Below are 16,482 nucleotides of genomic sequence, written 5' to 3' on the forward strand. Positions count from 1 at the left end.
TTGCGTTTTTAGTGTTTTTTTTGAGCAAAAAAAATTTGGGGGGGGTCAAAAAAAGTCGAAAAACGCCGTTTTGCTGTGTTTTACTGCAATTTACCGCATTTTGTTGCATTTATCAGCATTAGAGCATTTTTACAGCTACAAAACTCCTCTAGAAACCTATTAGTTCTGGGGGGTTTTTCCAGCCAAAAAACATCTCCGGCAAATAACGTTGGTTAGTCTATGTGTGCATGGACACATGGGATAACATGCTGGGGGGTTTACTGGCTGTAGAAAAAAACGTCAAAGCCAAAAACAGCCGCTGTAAAAACATTGTGTGCATGAGGACTAAGCAGAGGCGGACTGACCATTCGAGCACTTGGGTGTGGGCGAGGACACAGGGGCCCCATGATCCCCTATTGCCCAGGGGCCCCATGAGTTGTCAGTCCGCCCCTAGGACTAAGGCTCCATGCACACTGAGTGTTTTGATAATGCTGGTAATGTTAGCTGCGTAAAGTCCCATAAAAAACTTGCGTTTTTTTTTTTATCGTTTTTTTACCAAAATAAAAAATTTTTGCTAAAAAGTCCAAAAACACTGGATTGCTGCATTTTACCACGTTTTTCAACGTTAGAGCATTTTTACAGCTATAAAACTCCTCTAGAAACCTACTAGTCCTGGGTTTTTATTCCAGCCAAAAAATGTTGATTACAGTCTATGTGTGCATGGACACATAGGATAACATGCTGGGGGGTTTACTGGCTGTAGGAATAAATGACAAAAGCCAAAAACAGCCGCTGTAAAAACGTCAAAAGCCAAAAACAACCGCTGTAAAAACATCAAAAGCCAAAAACAACCGCTGTAAGGGCTCGTTCACACTTGACTGTTTTTCCAACTCTTGCCAAACACCCCTATAGCGTTTGACAAGTGTTAGTCCGGTGTTTGTGGAGCATTTTTTAACGCTCCGCAAACGCCGCATGCGCGGTTTAGCTGCAGTTGCTAAACGTTTGCAAAGCGTTAAAAATGCCCCACAAACGCCTATAATGAAGTTTAAATGGTGTTAACGCTCCCCAAATGCCCCGCAAATGCGTCGCAACTGCACCGCAAACGCACCAAAGCCTTGAATAGAAGGCTTCAACTCCTCCTGACTCGACCAGAGGCGTCCGTTTTTCCGCGACGCTAACGCTCCCGTGTGAACAGCACCATGTGCTGCAATGTGCAGAATTTTCACAGGGGTTTGGGAAGCGGTAAAAAGCCGCATGCAAACAAGGCTAGTGTGAACATAGCCTAAAAACATCAAAATCCAAAAACAGCCACTGGAAAAACATCAAAAGCCAAGAATGTCAAAAGCCAAAAACAGCCGCTTTAAAAACGTCAAAAGCCAAAAACAGCCCCAGTAAAAATGTCAAAAGCCAAAAACAGCCCCTGTAAAAACGTCAAAAGCCAAAAACAGCCGCTTTAAAAATGTCAAAAGCCAAAAACAGCCGCTGTAAAAACGTCAAAAGCCAAAAACAGCCGCTGTAAAAACGTCAAAAGCCAAAAACAGCCGCTGTAAAAACGTCAAAAGCCAAAAACAGCCGCTTTAAAAACGTCAAAAGCCAAAAACAGCCCCAGTAAAAATGTCAAAAGCCAAAAACAGCCCCTGTAAAAACGTCAAAAGCCAAAAACAGCCCCAGTAAAAATGTCAAAAGCCAAAAACAGCCCCTGTAAAAACGTCAAAAGCCAAAAACAGCCGCTTTAAAAATGTCAAAAGCCAAAAACAGCCGCTGTAAAAACGTCAAAAGCCAAAAACAGCCGCTGTAAAAACGTCAAAAGCCAAAAACAGCCGCTGTAAAAACGTCAAAAGCCAAAAACAGCCGCTGTAAAAACGTCAAAAGCCAAAAACAGCCGCTGTAAAAACGTCAAAAGCCAAAAACAGCCGCTTTAAAAATGTCAAAAGCCAAAAACAGCCGCTGCAAAAACGTCAAAAGCCAAAAACAGCCACATTAAAAACGTCAAAAGTCAAAAACAGCCACTTTAAAAACGTCAAAAGCCAAGAATGTCAAAAGCCAAAAACAGCCGCTTTGAAAACATCAAAAGCCAAAAACAGCCGCTGTAAAAATGTCCAGTGTTCATGAAGACTTCCACACACTGTGGCGAGGTGGTTAGCACTTCTACCTGGCAACACCAGGGTTGTTGGTTCAAATCCCACCCATGGCACCACCTGCCTAGCGTGTGCATGTTCTTTGTGTGACTGGCTTTCCTCCCACACTGCAGACATGCTGGAAGATAAATTGGCCCTTGTATATGTGAGGTAGGGACCTTCGATTGTAAGCTCCTTGAGGGCAGGGACTGATGTATATGTCAATAGAAGGTGCTATATTTGTACCTGTAATAAATACCATGGGCAGGCCTGCTGTACTGAGGCACAATACATTGGAAATGTAGGCCCTTTCATGTTTTGTTTTTTTCCTCCAGCCTTAGATGACAGAACACAGCAGAACATCTGTGCAGCCCTGTGCCTGCCTCCCCTATTGAGGGATAATAGAATAGCAATGCTGTGTTCTCATTGGACGCAAAGCTCTCCCCTCACAGAACTGGAACAGCCAGTTCTACAGTCAAGCCTTGCTCCCCTCCCGGCCAATAGGCATGAGGCAGGGTGTCGGGGGCAGGCTCGAGCATTACCTCACTGTTGTGCAGCCGTCCTGCAGAGAGACTGGGTGACTTCATTTCTTTGTCTGCCTCTTCCACAGCAAGGAGCTCTCTGTAAGGAGATGCCCAGTCAGGCGCGGGCGGATGCTATGGCTCTGTGAGGCGTTCTCTGTACTAGAAGAGGTCGGTGCGAGGTAGGCAGGCTCCTCGGCTCCCAGGGAACCGACACCATGGGTCGTCTATGTGAGAGGTGCGCTCAGCTCTTCCAGGACTTTGTGAACTTTGTGAGGAGGCTCTCGTCCAGGATAGTGGAGCACATTAAGGAGTGCCTGGCTATGCTCCGAGAATGCTGCTGCCTCAACCGCAAGGGCTCCTCAGTCAGGGAGCTGTACCAGCCTGTGCTGCAGAGCCATGAGAAGCAGGCAGCCCAGGAGTTCCTCAATCACATGGAGACAGGTCAGTGCTGATCACTGTGGACTGTAGGTCACCTTCCCTCCAGCACCATTGGAGGTAGCTGTGTGTGGTGGGGGCAGCCCAGGAAGGCGCCCTATAGCTGGGACCGAACTCTATAGGAAATGCATCCTGGAGGGGGGGGGAGGGATGCTGTTGTGATTGTGTTGTTCTTGGCCTACACGTGTTTCTTCAGCTGTGAACTCACTTCCTGTCTTCTATCAATAGAATGGACACAATACACTGCAAACTGTCACCTCACCAGCTGCTGGGGACTGTACACAGGGGGGAGTACAGCTGGACTGCTTTGTAGTGAAGCTCCCCTGTACTGCAAGGGTTAATTGGATTATTTGTATTAGGGGAAATAAAAATATTTTTTTTTCCTTGCGTTTATTCCCTGCTCCCATCAGCCAGCTTTGAGGCCTTTCCATGAACTTGCGTGAAAAACTCCTGCCGCGCTTGGCAATTCATTGTGTATTTTATTTATTTTTTTTCAATTCTATTTACATATTTTTGTATTTACTACATAAAAATAAACAATAAGTGCAAAAAAATGCCACAATTGGCCCCAAATGCGATCACGTAGAGCTGTCAACAGAAAAAACACCCACAAACAATCACAGGTAAACATTTGGCAGTTTGTTGTTAAAGAGGACCTCCGGTCTCACCCCCCAAAAATGAATAGCAGCTACAAATACTGTAGTTGCTGACGTTTAGCTGGGTTCACAGTGATGCCGTGTGGCACATTGCTCGTGATTCACACAGGTACCGCACCACATTCCTGTGCAAATCACACATTTCTGTGCGGTGCAATTTGAACCATACGTTTTGAATGGCTCAGATCGCACCACATCCACTCCAAAATAGTGTACGATCCTCTTTTTTTTTTTTTTTGGTTTGCACCAGAATCGGGTCACATGGGTATTCACACCCTTACGATCTGATTGTGCGCATCGCACCGCGTTTTTCACACTGGTTTTTAGGTGTTAACATCCACACCCGCAGCAGTTCCCATGAGCGGGGTGCAATCATGACGCGTGGTGGAAGTCACACAGAAACCGGTGCGAATTTCAAAACGCTTTGTTAAAATAAATTGCGCAACAATGTGTTCAAGTGCCTTTCATTTAAATGGCACCTAAAAAAATGTGTAATTGTCATGGCAAACTGCATTGCACAAAGTGTTTTACCCAAAAGAAGTTCAGGAACTTCTGTTGGGTGACGCACTTTGCTGTGATTGCAGCACGATTTATCGCGCGGCAATCGTGGCAGAACTGCGCCTAATTATGGCACCTGTGCGATATTATTTTAGCAAAGCGTTTTGAAATTGGGCATAATGGCGGAGATTCTGTCTGAGCTTCAAAACACCATACTGTGAATGAGGCCTAAGTATCCCCTTTTTGAGCATTTGTTTTGGAGCAGAATTACAAGGTTTTGCAGCTTTTGTTAGGCTTCTTTCAGGAATTAAGCTAAGTGTTTGGAGTTCTGCTGAAAAATGGGCAGAGAGCTGCTGTTTGAGCAGAAAATGCACAACAAAATGCTTGAAGATGCTCATGTTGCGCTTTTCATTCGTTTCTATTGAAGTCTATGAGGACAAAAAGGCTCAACTCTGCCTGAAAAGTAGCTTGTGTACTTTTCTGAGCAACAAGTTTTTGCTACAAGTGACAGAACCCTAAGATGTGAACATGGTCTATTGAAAACAATAGGTTTTTGCTTGTTGAAAGTTTCTGAGCTTTGAGCTACAAGCTTCATAACGCTTAAGTGTGAACGGGGCCTTACCTGTCCAGGGATCCAGTGCTTTCCTCACCCAGGCAAGTATTTCCCCAGTCTTCCTGTCACCAGCACCACCATGTTTACTAAAGGAAGCCAGCTGTGACATCTTGTGGCTTCACACTGCATGCGTATGCCATGCTGTGCTTTGTGAATGGTCGTATCCCAGAAGGCTGTGGGCAAAGATGGGGGCTGAACTTTCATTCAGATCGACTAGGCGATTTTGAGCAGAAGCAGGCGAGCAGGTACCTGTCAAAACCAGGTACCCACTCTCACCCCCCCCCCCCCCCCAAAAAAAAAAGTGTTCAACACAGCAAAAGTATGTGATTATAAACCGCTTAAAACGTGAGCTGCCCTGTGCGTGTAGCGAAGAAATACACACAAACATGGCACACCTCTAAGCCTGTTCATGGAACAATTAAGTATGAATTTGACCTCTAACTTCTTCTGTCCACTGCTTCAGTTTGTGGCAGGTTCTCCGCTTCCTCACTATACCCATTCACATCAGCCTACACTCTATAGTGCATACGTGCTGGTGTGTGTTGTGTAGGGGCAATGTGGACTATATGCTGCACTTTTTTTTTTTCCGGTACATCATAATGTACTTATAGTGGGAATAGGAAACCTACTGTAGAAAATAATTGTCTTGAGCCTGCATTGATTTATACCGCACAATGCAGCTCAGCAGACATGGGGGGTTGACTTACCAAAAGCAAACTGACTGTTAGCTATGCAAGGCAATTTTCCTAAAGTGTACTGAATGAGTTTAAACTATGCTTATTTCCATCATCCAATCATGTGCAAGCAAAAATGTTGTTAGTGTAGTTTTCCTTGCATGTGATTGGGTATTCTTTGGGTAAAATTTCACCACATTCCCTAAGCTCTGGGAAAAGTTCCCTTGCAAAGTGAACAAGCCCGTACAGTGCAGGACTGATGGTCCTGTGTTGTACATGATGACTTCACACCTGTGACCACTGACTGAAGCGCGGAAAAGAAAAAGCTGTGTACGTCAGGTCACGTGGAAGGAGGAGCTTGTGTGAGTAAAGGATAAAGTATGGACATTTGGTTGTTTACTGGTACCCTAGGCAAAAAGAAGCATTGAATGAGTAACTCCAATTTCTGGGTAATTCTATACATGGCAGAGATTTCAACAAACTGTGTTGCAGATTCCTGCCTTTTGTTGTTCTGAAGAAATGGCTGTTTGTTAATGATGAAATCACTCCCATACACATTCACTCTGCATAAGGACACAAACAATCAGCTGCTGCACTAAAGTTCTGAGGAAAGTGGCAGGGTCTGTATCCCTTTGGGAGTATCTCACCAAAAATGAGCTGCAGATGGAAAAGGAAAGAAACATTTTAATAACATTTAATTAAAATATGACTTGTGTAGCAACTGTGTATACTTTTTTCTTTTATATTTATTTGCTATTTTTTTTCCATGAGAGTGGAGTTACCCTTTTGATGTGTGGAGAGCTAACTGCAAGGTTATTTCCCCATAACTATGCTATGAACTAGAACTAACTAGAACTCTGCTTTCATGCTGCTATTTTTTAATTCAGTATCTTGATAAAGATTTTTCTGCCATTTAGCAATATTTTATCTGTTTACCAGGAAAATGTGGCCCACAATCTATACAAATGTCTGCCTACGTTTTATAGCAGTCAGATTTTAAAGTGGTCCTGCAAAGAAGAACTTGGATATCTACAATGTACCTCTTCTGCTGACCATGTTGCTAATTTCTTCCGCTGTTAATAGAAAATGCAGAATTTTCAGAAATTGGCACTTCAGGAAGTTTCAAATTAGTGGTCTGACACATAATTTAATGGTTTAATGTGCTGACCTGTACATCATTCTCATCCTGTAATGACATGTTGGCTGGCAGTGGGAACCACTGAAAACAGGAAATCAACACTCTAGGAAGCTGTATTTTCTGCAGAGTTTTTAGCAGGCGACTTCTCTTCTTTAGAGTACAGATCAGCGGCATTGTCATTGGGAGAGGCGAGTGTCTATCCAAGTATCCCTTTACAGGGGCAGCTTTATTTTAGGTTTCAGTTGTAACAACAGAACATTTTCAAGGTTTTCTTTGTGCTCTGCTAGGTACTAAATAAACAAAAAAAAAACCCTCCGCTCAAAGAAAATTTAATGAAATTGCTTGATTACATTACAACTTTCGATTACTTGTGTCCTTCCATCAAAATCAATAAGCTAAAAAAATAGTTGCAGTTGATCTTAATGTCTGATTTAGAGAATGTGCTACTGTCCTATGATCGATAGACTGATCACGCCACCAGCATCACACATGAACTCGCTGCCATTGCCCCTCGTGTTTCCGTGGAGACAATTAATTGTTTTCATTTTAAGGGTCCTTTTGGGGAAGCTGCAATTTCCAGTGCTGAGAATGCTGATTCATGCACTTGGAATTGACAAATGTGTGCAAATAACTGGCCGCTGAGCCCACACAATGCACCGCAGGTAATCGCTAGCTTTGCGAACAGTCAGGAAAAGCTGTGGTGGCCGACAGCCTATCTTTGCATTGTACAGGCTCAGTGGCCCTAGCATTTCATACACATCTGTCAATTCCAGCTGCAGGAATCTGCAACGTGTGTAATCACCTGTGCGAATGGACCCTTTGTCTCACAATTGTACGTCTGAAAATTGCCTGTGTGCTCACAGCTCATCCATTCCCTTTTTTTTTTTTTTTTTTTTCCAATGTCGCACAGGTCCTTTACAGTGTAGAGTGACTTTTGTTGACCAACAGATCTGTTTTTCATTTGTTAGCCATAACCTCTTTTCACTTTATATAAAAATATGTATTAAGTTTAAAGTTGCCTGCTTACTGAAGATAATTTCTCCAGATCATTACCGAAACTGTGGGACAGATATGAGCATAAAAACATTTTATTTTTAAAGCAAAATAGATAAAAGCAATAATATTAACCTTGCAATAAAAATCTTTGTTTGCCAGGAGCATACGTCTTTTGCAGGTAGGAATTAAAAAAAAAAAAAAATCACTCCTTTTGTACATCCTTGCATTTTGTTTTCATTGTAGAATGGAGGATGAGAGCTATAGACGATAAACATCTGCTAGATCAGCATATTGCATAGACTTGTAGGAAGTGGCTGACCCTTTGACAAATGTAATTTTGCAGCAGCATCTTCGTTAGATTAAACATCTGTTTTCTATGGATGCTGATATATTTATATAAAAAGGTTCTGTGTGTGTGCCGTATTATTTATTTTTTTAATGCACATTGTTATACTCCTACCATTCTCCTATAATTTACATGCAGTACCGTAGTTCACATTAAGATGGCTGGCTTTTTATTGAGATGATCCAGAATTAGAAGCTACCACGGCCATTTTTGCAAACATAACGAGGCATACATGCCTTGTAAACTGGCTTTACATTGTGTTTAGGAGATGATGTTCCCTGATGCTTGAAATCAATTCTGAGCCAGATGGACACAAACTTCACAAATCAATAGTAATAAAACTCCCTCCCCACATCCATCTAAATGCACATTGTGTAAATTGTTAGGCTTTCGCATCTCATTTCTTTTTGTGTTTGATCAGTCACATATCCTTGTTAGGATTCATAATATTGTATGCTAGGATAACTGACTGTATTTTGGTTGCCAAGTGAATGTTTGCTTGCTCTACATAGTAATCCTTAACTGATCATAGAAACGGCTGCCCTTCTGGATATATAGACTTGCTTTTGCATGGAGTTCCCTCTCAAGAAAAGATGTGTGTGATTATTTTCAACAAGACTCATACAGATGTCTTTGAGTGCCAAATTAATATTAAAGCAGACCTTGCATCTAAAATGCAAATTCAACCTCTGCCCTTTTCTGACATGCAGAATAAATATTTAAAGTGTGTATAAAGGCTAATTTTTTTCCATAAAATAAAAAAAGTTGTTATACTTACCTGCTGTGTGCAATGGCAGACAAATCCCAGGTTTCCATGACTAGAAATTGCATCCTGGTGCCTGGGTTCACACACTGACTCCCATTAACTTCAATGCAAAAATCACGTCTCATTGACTTCAATGCACAAACTTTTGTCAATAGCAATCCTATGTGAACACTTATCTCTGAACTCAAATCTATCACTTGTGAGTCTGGAACGCATCGCAACAAACTCGCACAGGATCCTTTTCATAATGACACTCAAAGCACAATGCGTGTGGATCGCATATATGTGAACCACCTCAATAGGAACACATAATATCTAGCCTGTCATGTGAATCTGTGAGTTTGAAGAGGCATCCAGAATCGCATATGTGTGAACCAGGGCAGCTCCATTCACACCTGGGGGTTTTGGGATCCTGGCAGAATCGCTGTGATTACAAAACTCAAGTTCAGGTGCCATTATTTTCAACGATGCCTAAAACATGGTGTGATTTTGCCGTGATTGTCGTGTGGCAAATCGCATCTCATGAACTTGCTTATACACTTTTTTTAAGGTGTAAATATGGGTAGCACAGTGGCTAAATGGTTAGCACTTCCACCTGGCAGTACTAGGGTTGTTGGTTCGAATCCCAGCCATGGCACCTCCTGCATGGGGTTTGCATGTTCTCCCTGTGCCTGCGTGGGTTTCCTCCGGGTACTCAGGTTTCCTCCCACACTCCAAAGACATGCTGGTAGATTAATTGGATCCTGTCTAAATTGGCCCTAGTATATGAGTGTGAGTTAGGGACCTTAGATTGTACACCCCTTGAGGGTTAGGGACTGATGTGAGTGCACTATATACATGTAAAGCACTGCGTAAATTGACGGTGCTATATAAGTACCTGAAATAAATATTATTATTATTATACAGAATTTATATAGCGCCAACAGTTTGCTCAGCGCTTTACAATATAACGGGAGACAATACAGCAACAATACAGTTCAATACAAGAGGGATAGGAGGGCCCTGCTCCTTGGAGCTTACAATCTAGGAAATAAAATAATAAATCAGCTTTTAGAGAGGGTGAATCTCTCTAACAGGTTTTGGCTGCACATATACTTTAATGACCTGCAAGGAAAAGATACTTTCCACTTGTGGCTCACACCAGTTCTCCCACATGACTGTGCTGGGGCTTGGTGATTACCCCCCCCCCCCCCCCCGGCTCACAGCACTCTGACATGGGGGCTGGGACAGTCCTCATCAGTGTGTAAGGTCCAAGTTGCAACTTCCCTAAGGTGCGTTAGCCTATTATGATTAGAAAAAGACAGATGTAGCACAATTTTTTTTTGCAACACCATTCACACAGCACATGCATCTGTGTGTTGCACTATAATGCATATTTTATTATTTATTACAGGTACTTGTATAGAGCTGTCAATTTACGCAGTGCTTTACATATATATATTGTACTTTCATATCAGTCCCTAACCCTCAAGGGGCGTACAATCTAAGGTCCCTAACTCACATTCATGTGCTAGGGCCAATTTAGACAGGATCTAATTCACCTACCAACATGTCTTTGGAGTGTGGGAGGAAAGCAGAGTACCTGGAGGAAAACCACGCAGGCACAGGGAGAACATGCAAACTCCAGGCAGGTGGTGCCATGGTTGGGATTCGAACCAATGACCCTAGTACTGCCAGGCGGAAGTGCTAACCATTTGTTTTGCAGTATGCTGTAGATATGCTTTTCCATGAAAAGTTAATTGTAAATCTACAGTGCATTCATGTGTGTTGCAGTAATGTGCTTTGTAACATGTATCGTGGTGTGCACAAACCCCTAGAACGCCTATAGCAGTCCAATCAATCCCTCTGTGCCTGTCACTGACCAATATATTGTGTCCATTACCGTTATTGTGCAAATTGTTGATTGTTGTATTTTTGTGTATGTGAAATGTTTCCAAAAGAAATTCAAAGCAGACCTCCCTTTAAAAGTGAAAGTACTGCTCCTCTTCCTCCTCCTAGTGTTTTGTTTTTTTTCTGGGAGCAGGTACCTTTTGTGTGACAGGTACCCTCTCCCAGTTCTGCAATTCTCACCTTGGCTAGAATCGCCTCAGCTTGGCCTGGACCTTCCCTTGTTACTTGTCCCAGGGTGAGTTGGACCAGTCTCCATGCAATCTTGTGCATGTGAAGTGGGGGGCCAGCTGTGAGACATCAGGAAGTCAGTCAACTCCCACTTCCAATATGAGGAAGAATCTGCTTTGATGAAGACAGCACTAGACTTTGGGGCTGATGAGCACCTGTTTGTTAAAGGCCAGTTCACACCGGAGTGCACATGTCCCAGTATGGTTTATTTCAATAGCTTACTCATTGGAAAGTGGGGAAAAAGTAAACTACCTTTCAAAACACACTTTACCAAACCACATGGTACTGCGGTACCATACGATTTGGTGCTTGCAAATGTGCTGTGTTTGCGACGTGGTTCAGGAAAGGCGTGTTCTGTGCGTGTTTCCCACACCACAAGTAAATGTGCTGTCCTAGTGGTCTGCATGCAGGTGCTAGTGAAGTGTTCATGGCACCCCAAACATTTGCACAGTACTGCAGCACCATGTGGTTTGGTGCAGTGTTTTGAAAAAGTAGTTGGTGCACTACTCCCTTTTTTTTTTTTTTTTTTTTTTTTTTTTTTTTTTTTTCATAGTCCAAGGCATTTTGCAGCCCATTCAAATGAATGGTCTGAGGAATCACACAATGTGTGCATTTGGTGTGAACTAACCCTATCAGGAGCGAAGTTCCTCTTTAGTACACATCTTTTTTTTTTGTTATATATTGTAGTGTAATGTTACAATTGATGACATGATTATTATAGCAAAAGCAACCAGAGGAATGAAGGGGGGGGGGTCACATTCAATAAGCTAAGTGAACATTCACTTTGGTTGTGACTTTCAAAGTTACAATTCTAATTTGTTAATCAGCCTCATCATGTTGATACTGTGCAATCTTGATAATATATTAGTGTATTTCTCAGTAGCTTCACAGCTTTCCATAGAAAGATAAAGACTGGAGTACAAGCTATTAAGGTATGCACAGTTTGCCCACATCAGCAGGTGTCAGTTGTGCTGGTTTGACAATTTTGTACTTTTTTCATATGCTGGTAACAAATTCCTCTACAAGACTGTAATGTTAATTATTCTTACTGTGAAGGACATCATTCTGTTCTGTTGCTTGACATGGAAACTGACCTTCTCATCTCTAAAATTTGGGCACTCTTGATTATTCGATCAAACTTTTGCCCAAGTAAGCTCTTTTTTGGCATCGTACTGGATTTTTATATGACCAATTATACTGGAGGATTTAATCGTCCTGCTTTATGACTGAACTATTATTGCATGTTGAAAGGTTGCACAATTATTGGCCTGCAGATTTGTGAGTTTTGTGTCCTCCTTTAGTAGTCATGTTTAGGAGTCACATTCTCCTGTTCGTCTAAGATACCAACAATAGTGATAGTTCATTAGTGTATGTGCTGGCCTCCATTGGTTTGTCTATTACCTTTTGAACTAAAATGTTTTATATACCATATATAATTTAGCTGCACATGCTTTTATCGTGATTCTTGAACGTGTGTGATGTGTGTGTGTTTTTTTTTTTTTTTTTTTTTTTTTTTTTTTTTTTTTTAAGTGTTACCCTGGTTTGTCTGTACTTTTCCTGTGACATTGCTGACCTCTGCATGTATCTTGGGCATCAGAATCTTTGATTAGCTTCTGAAAAATAGCAGATCCCCATGGAATCTTAGTCCTGCATGTCATGTTATCTATATAAAAAAAAAATTTACGTTCTTCATAAATATGAACAAAAAACAGGGTTTTTACCCTTTAACGTTTTTGTCATGGGTTTTTTTGCAAGGTTAAGTCTTTTCACTTTTTCAATAAACATTTTTTCTTTTGTTCCTGAAAGTGCCATCATAAATAGAAGTCATCAAAAACCTCCATCTGGACACCTGCATTTTTGTACTTGTTTTCAAACAAATGATGCTTTCCTGTTTCTATTTTTACATCTGAAAGTTCAACAGTCATACATAATACAAAGTATTTTCTGTACCTAGAAGTATCACCTTAAATCTGGCACCCTAGAAAATTTGGATTGGAAATTAACAATCTTACTGGTACATAAAGAGTTATTTAATTTCAAAAATCTAGCAGAATGTCTGCAGAAACTGGACATAAAGATTTAATTTTTTTTTTTTTTACAAATAATAAAGATAATACTGTATAAAACTGAATATAAATAAAATTAACCAAACACCATTAAAGTTTCCCATGAAAAAAAAAATCTGGGGCGTGGCTTGGACAGCGAAGTGAGCAGACGTGTGGGCTAGAGTTCTTCATTCCCATCCTGACTTTCTCCTTCTACATCGGGACTTATCGGGCTTGATTACTCACCTGGAACGCTTAGGGCTAGTCATTCCTACCCTGGATACATGACGAAGAAGAACAGAGAGGAGGGGGTGGCCAACCGCTCTGCTCAAGATAGTGCCGGACCACATCACTCTGTTAAGGAGAAGCTGCGTGATACCACCGCCCGCCTTAAGCGCTCTGCCCGGACATCAGCTAAGGAGGCTGGTGGCCCCAGTGCATCGGCACCCCCGGCGGAGATTGTTCCTTCCTCGGCCTCTAATTCCCTGGCCTGGTAGGAATACGCAGCCACGTGGCCTTCCCCTGCGGGCGCAGTGAGTAACCCTGATATGGACCCTGACTCCATCCCTGTCAGCGATGCTGAACCGACATTGAAAGATATTATGTCGGCAATTGCTCTCTTACTACCTTAACCCAGGGTTTTGGGGGCCTGCGGGAAGATCTCTTTAATCAGACATGATTCATGTAATTTTAAAGAATTAGTGTGCTGGAGGACTCTGTTCACCCCATGCTACAATCTACTAAGTCTTCTACTCAGAAGTTAGCTAGCCATGACTTCCATTTGGAGAATTTGGAAAATCTCTTATGCCGGAATAATGTCAGAATTGTGGGTCTCCCTGAATGGTTGGAGGGTAAGAATCCGGTGGACTTTGTGTAAACCTGACTCCAAGCTACATTTGGAGTGAAAAGTTTTACTCCTTCATTCGCTGTGGAGCGGGCACATAGGATTCCGGCTAGGCCACCACCGGCAGGAGCCCCTCCTATAACTTTTTTCTTGCGGATGCTTAACTATCAAGACCATGACATCATTCTACAGAAAGCAAGGTAGAAGGGGGTCCATTTCTGAGGATGGCTTGTGGATTTTCTTCTTTCCTGATTTCTCGGCAGAAGTTCAGCGCCAATGTGCAAAATATTCTGATGTCAAGAGAAGGCTGCCCCAATTTGATCTCAGTTACTGCATGCTATATCCAGCTAGGCTTTGGGTGAATGCTCATATTGGTGAATGCTTATTGGTCAACTCTTCTTCCCCCTCTGGGAGGTATACTGATTGATCTTCAGGAATATAGTGTTGCTAACAAATTGACTGTGTCCTCAACATATTGGGATTCATTGAAACTTATTTAAGAGGTGTCCTTATAGCACAGATTGCTGGTATCAAGCAGCATTCTATGCAATGAGAACATGACCTAAATACTCAAGTTCTACGGGCTGAGACCAGATATCTCTCTGACCCCACGATAGTTAACCTACACAACTGGGAACAATTGCAGCAGAATTATGCCTCTATTTCCCTCAAGAAGGCAGAACAGAAGCGTTTTTTTTGTCTCTAGCACCCATTCTTTGAGGAGGGGTCATTTGTTGGCTACTATAGTGAGGGCACAGAATCCTCGAACTTGCATTTCTGAGCTGCGGAGGCCTTCGGATATTGTGGTAACTGCCACTCTGGAGATCTCTTTAGTCTTTTGTGAGTTTTTTAGGTCCCTCTACAGTACTAAGGTATCCTACTGTGAGGAAGACTTATTGTCATTTCTTACTTCTATTAAATTGCCTCTGACTCAGGGAGAGAGAAGCACTGGAAATGCCATTGACTTTGGAGGAGTTGCAACTTGCAGCTGCTGGTATGTCTAATAGGGCCCCAGGGCTTGATGGCCTTCCTAGTGAGCTGTATAAAACCTATGAAGATTTCCTGTTATCTAAACTTTTGGAGGTATTTAATAATTCTTTTGAAATTGGGACCTTGCCTCTGTCTATGAATGAATCTGTCATTGTAATACCCAAGCCAGGCAAGGACCCCAGCATTCCAGATTCTTATTGTCCGATATCATTGCTTAATTCGGATGTTAAGCTTCTGGCTAAAATGTTGGCCGTCCGTTTATCGAATGTTATCTCAAAGATAGTTCATCCAGACCAGTCAGGCTTTATCCCAACCAGGGCAACGTCTATTAATATTAGACAATTGTTTTTGAACTTGCAAATCCTAACTAGTAACACCGGTAACAGAGCTGTATTGTTGCTCGATGCAGCTAAAGCATTCGATGGTATAGAATGGAGTATCCTGTGGCATTGTCTGCCGCAGTTTGGGCCTAAATTTTTAAGATGGATCCAGCTTCTCTATGTAGCTCTGACACCTAAGGTACAAATTAATGGGCATGTTTCAGACTCCTTTCCACTATACAGAGGTACAAGACAGGGATGCCTCTTATCATCCCTCCTTTTTGCGTTGGCCTTAGAGCCCTTAGCGGCAGCAATCCGTCAGTCCTCTCATATCATAGGATTTAAATGGTCTACAGGAGAGGACAAAATAGCATTATATGCTGATGACACTTTATTGTTTTTGGGGGATACCTCCTCCTCATTATTTGAAGTAATAAGTCTTATAAATACATATTCGTTCTCAGGGTTTACAATTAATTGGGACAAGTCAGTCCTTTTGCTGTTGGATCTGCCACCAATTGTTCAGCAGATATCGGTGGTGTCCTCCTTCAAATATGTGGGAGTTTTGGTCACACCTCAGGTATCTAATTATGTGGAACATAACTTGACACCTTTACTACATAGATTAAAACAGATGGGCGGAACGTGGTGTAAATTGCCTTACCGGTCATTGGTAGAGCTAATTTAGTTAAGATGGTTTGGATGCATCAGTTCCTCTATATCTTGCATAATTTTCTAGTATGGCTTCCGCAGATCTTTTTCCACAAAATTGACTCCCTTTTTAGGGACCTTATTTGGAAACATAGGCATTCCAGAATACAGCTCTCCACATTACAGCTGCCCAAGGATGGGGGAGGCCTGGCTGTTCCTAATGCCAGATTATATTTTATAGTGTCACAGATGCAACACTGGTACGGCTGGAATAAGCTGGATATCTCTGACCCACTTCAGTGTATTATAATCTCTGTTTATTAATGTTCCACTGGTACAACTGTTAGTTTCTCATTGTTTTTATCAAAAGCATTCTTTCCCTACTTTTAATTTAATTCATAAAGTATGGGACTATGTCCGAACTTTACCCATGCATGAGGGTACACTTAATATATGCCTATTTGGAATAACCCCCAATTGTCGGAAGTGGCAGAATTTGAGGGTTTTGATGTTTGGAAAAGGTCTGGCCTTCGATTTCTCCACCAATTGTATGATCGGGATTTGCTTTTACCCTTTAGTGAGTTGGTGGAGAGCTATCATATTCCTCAAAGTATTTTTTCAATATCTGCAGTTATGCCACGCATTGCATTGTCATGCCGCTACAGTCCTATTTAAATATAACCCTTCCATACCATTGACTATGGTGGTGTCCACGTCTTGCCCAAAAAGAGGTCTCATAGGAGATCTGTACTCCTCTTTGCAGTTGTCTATT

At 42.0% G+C, this 16,482-nt stretch overlaps 1 protein-coding gene across 1 annotated transcript in view; it reads left to right on the forward strand.

Moving 5' to 3' along the window:
* Positions 1-2,633: 2,633 nt before the first annotated feature.
* LOC149462891 (uncharacterized) overlaps positions 2,634-16,482 on the forward strand; it is a 49,919-nt gene continuing 36,070 nt past the window's right edge. The window contains exon 1 of the mRNA XM_089676221.1: positions 2,634-3,061. Within this exon, the coding sequence (XP_089532347.1) occupies positions 2,836-3,061 (226 nt within the window). The 5' untranslated portion in view covers positions 2,634-2,835. The remainder of the gene's footprint in view (positions 3,062-16,482) is intronic.

The sequence above is a fragment of the Staurois parvus genome, unplaced genomic scaffold (assembly GCF_062004578.1).
Source record: "Staurois parvus isolate SC_StPar_1 unplaced genomic scaffold, SC_StPar_1.0 ptg000165l, whole genome shotgun sequence".
Classification (NCBI taxonomy): Eukaryota; Metazoa; Chordata; class Amphibia; order Anura; family Ranidae; genus Staurois; species Staurois parvus.